Genomic DNA, 3,332 nt, shown 5'->3' on the forward strand with positions numbered 1-3,332 from the left:
TCCTTTATTCTTTTTTTTCTAAAGTATTTTAGCCCTCAACGTTTCATTTTAGGTTAAAAATGACTCATATTTTGGAGCATTAATCGTGTGTTAACAAATAGTTTTTCTATAGAGAGGGTTTTTTGCCCCAAAGTGAAACGTTGGGGGCCAAAATGCTCCAAAAAAAGAATTGGGACCAAAATGACCATTTTAATAAACATTGGAGGCTATCTTGACATTATGTCTTTCTATTTTGGTCACTCAACTATTATTTATTTTAAATCACACATAATATTAAGTTTTTGTTATGTTCTGGTCACTCATCTTTAAAAAAATTATCGGTGATATTGATGTGTCATCATAAGATGATGTCACCTCATGATTAAAAATAATTAAAAAAATGTCATATTAACACATTGTTAATTCTTTAACAGTAGGTGATCAAAACAAAACCAAAACGTAAGGTTATATATGATTTTGAAAAAATAATAGTTGAGTGTCCAAAACATAATTAAGTAATAGGTGGGTGACTAAATAGTTAGTTTACCCTAAATAAAAAAATATGTATGAATTTCTCTCTCTCCCCCTCCCTCTCTCTCTAATATATATATATATATATATTATACTCTCTCTATATATATAATAGTTATTATATTTTTAAATTAAAAATGTATATAGAATTTTTCTGAGTTTGCCACTGATCTCAATAGATAACAACATTTTTTTAGTCATTGAAATGATATAGGTTTAAAGGCAATTATTTATAGTTTAAGAATTAAAAAATTATATGTAATTTAATCATTTAAATTTATATAAAAAAGTCATAAAAGCACAATATCACAACTATGAATATAAAACATATATAACAACAAATATGATTACAATTAATTAAGCATTTCCACAACTCCGATAAAACATTGACTTATGTTCACATGTCATGAGGGGAATTAATATGTTTTACGCATTTGGCCTCCCAAATCGAAGATACCATTCCGTGCTAATTTTTTAATTACTCCTTGATGATGAATTCCAAATCTCCTCCAGTTCCCTGGCAAACGCCTTCTGTCTCCCAACAACAATCGTAATGTGGTCTTTCTTCTCGACGACCTTAACTCGAGCACGAGGGATTTTTCTCTGGACATTATAACTACACTCGAGCGGGATTACTTCGTCGTCTTTGCCGTGGAATATGGTTACGTCACAGTTCAGTCGGTCGCAGACGAAGTCCAAATAACGGTCGAGCTTGGTCGCAGTGCCACACATAATGTTGTGAAGCGTATGCCAGGCAGCGTTGTGTGTGTGGCAGAAGAACCCTTCCATCAAGAATGTTCTCACCCTACATAAATATTTTGATTGAAAAAATGCATTAAAATTTAGGGGACATTTGGTAGATGAAGGTCAATATCAAAAAGCATAGCATAAATGAAGCTGAAGCTGATGCTGATGGATCTTTCATTGACTGTTTCAGATTACGAATATTGGTAAAATGTTGGTAAAATATTAGGATTGACTAATTTTAATTTACCTGTTTCTGGTGACAAGTTTGGTGAGAAATTCCCATATCCGATGGTTCTTGCAGATGACAAGGCAAATCGTCCGGCTGATGTGCTCGTACCAGCAAGCCAGAGATGCACAAAACGCCATCACCGGCCACACTCGTCGTGGCGCTAATTTTCTCATAACATATTGCGTTGCCGCTTCACCCCTTGGTACCGGATAGTACGGCTGCCAATGTTCATGTATAATATTTCTTATTAATCGGTAAATCTTTTTTGCCTACAATTGGTAAACTGAAAAGAAATTTACCGGTGTTAGTAGGGTTAATGACTTGACCGACCCCGGGTGTTTTACAGCTATAGCAAGTGCTAAGATGCAGCCTAAGGAATGAGCCACAATGTGGAAAGATTTCACTTCGTAATTTTCAAGCACGGATTTTTCGATCATGTCCACATGTTCCCTTAAGGTGTACAGAGAGTCGGCTGGTTTCGGACTTCTCCCGAACCCTAGAAGATCGACTGCCAAGAACCGGTAAGTCGATTTTGCAGTGCTTGAAAAGTTGGGGAATAAAGTTTCAGTCCAAAATGCTGATGATGAAATGAAGCCATGGATGAATATCACATCTTCTTGTGCTTTATTATCTGAAATCACAATAATATAATGAAGTTAGCAGATTCGGATGTTATTTGATTCAGTCGACCGTAACCATTTTTTACCCTTTGGTGCTTGAGCCTTGACGAAGAGGGTGTCGTTGCTGGAAGAGGCCCAAGAATTGCAGAATTTACAGTCGCAGTCGGACCATGTAGGAATATGATGCAATTGCTGGCCAACCATCTTGCCCTGAAGCATTTCCACAACGATGGAGTTGATGGTGAACGTCGATCTCGTCGACCCTTTCTTCATCTTCTCGCAACGCTTCATCCTAGTGCCGTCGAACTTGAGTTTCTTCAGCTCATTAACGGTGAGCTTCGAGGCCTCGGCCACCAGTGAAGGACGTGAATAAAGGGTATCCGAAATGTCCTCCAGCTGCAACTTGTTTGAATTGAGGCTAACAATCTTGGACTCCCCTTGTTCAGAGACTAAAATCATGCCGCCGCCGCCGCTGGTGATGGCTTCTTTAGTGGGGCAGCAGTAACAAGGCCTCCACTCGGCTTCGATGCAGAAATCCGCCACTTTGTAAGCGAAACACAGAATGGAATCAACAAGGTCGAGAACAGAGAAGACAACGAAGCTCACGGCCGTATTCAGAACTCCGCCGATGAACTTCGCGACCGAGCCGGTTTTACACATTACATCCATTTGAGAATTACAATGACAATTAGAGCTAAAATATGTGAGAAACAAATGGAAGGCCTCAGCCGTGTTCTATATCATCGTTTCTTCTCTGTTTCACATGAAATGCAGAATACGCGAACATAAATAGAAACCTAAGCAAAATATGAATACGTTAAAATTTATTTAATAAAAATATCATTAATATATAATATTTTACACATGATTAAATATAAAAAAAAGTAAATGCCATACTCGATAGTCAAATCTAAAACCATATCTGTGTGCTGAAATGGAAACGTGTGGGAGAGATTCTATTAAAGGTTAATGTGTGAGAGGGTTGCCCAAATATTGTTACAACAATTGGGCCAAGGAAGAAGAAGGTTGGTGGTGGTTGAACCTCCAATGGTGAATGCTGAAGAAAAATTTAAGATTTCTTGACATGCTTGTACACAAAAACCAATACATTATTTGTTTATATTTATTTTTTAATTATTTTAATATTTATATTTATTAAATTATGTATTTAATGTTAATTTGTTATATTTGTTGAAGGAGCTGTTATCTGTCATGATAATATGTAA

General features: G+C 36.5%; 1 protein-coding gene across 1 annotated transcript; it reads right to left on the reverse strand.

The window, feature by feature from the left end:
- Nucleotides 1-886: 886 nt before the first annotated feature.
- On the reverse strand, nucleotides 887-2,863 carry LOC120155256 (probable lysophospholipase BODYGUARD 3). Its single transcript, XM_039166830.1, has 4 exons — nucleotides 2,193-2,863; nucleotides 1,786-2,117; nucleotides 1,505-1,704; nucleotides 887-1,315 (listed from the first exon to the last, which is right to left on the reverse strand). The coding sequence occupies exons 1-4, from the start codon at nucleotides 2,773-2,775 to the stop codon at nucleotides 985-987; spliced, it is 1,446 nt and encodes a 481-aa protein (XP_039022761.1). The 5' UTR covers nucleotides 2,776-2,863; the 3' UTR covers nucleotides 887-984.
- Nucleotides 2,864-3,332: the final 469 nt, after the last annotated feature.

Source organism: Hibiscus syriacus, unplaced genomic scaffold (genome assembly GCF_006381635.1).
Source record: "Hibiscus syriacus cultivar Baekdansim isolate YM2019G1 unplaced genomic scaffold, ASM638163v2 tig00111166_pilon, whole genome shotgun sequence".
Lineage (NCBI taxonomy): Eukaryota > Viridiplantae > Streptophyta > Magnoliopsida > Malvales > Malvaceae > Hibiscus > Hibiscus syriacus.

Bases quoted from the DNA above. Each gene is read 5' to 3' on its own strand.
- LOC120155256 (XM_039166830.1), bottom strand. From the start codon at position 2,775: ATGGATGTAATGTGTAAAACCGGCTCGGTCGCGAAGTTCATCGGCGGA. The intron at 2,118-2,192 runs GTAAAAAATGGT...TTGTGATTTCAG, and splicing joins CAAGGCTCAAGCACCAAAGG to ATAATAAAGCACAAGAAGAT. The intron at 1,705-1,785 runs GTAAATTTCTTT...GAACATTGGCAG, and splicing joins CATTAACCCTACTAACACCG to CCGTACTATCCGGTACCAAG.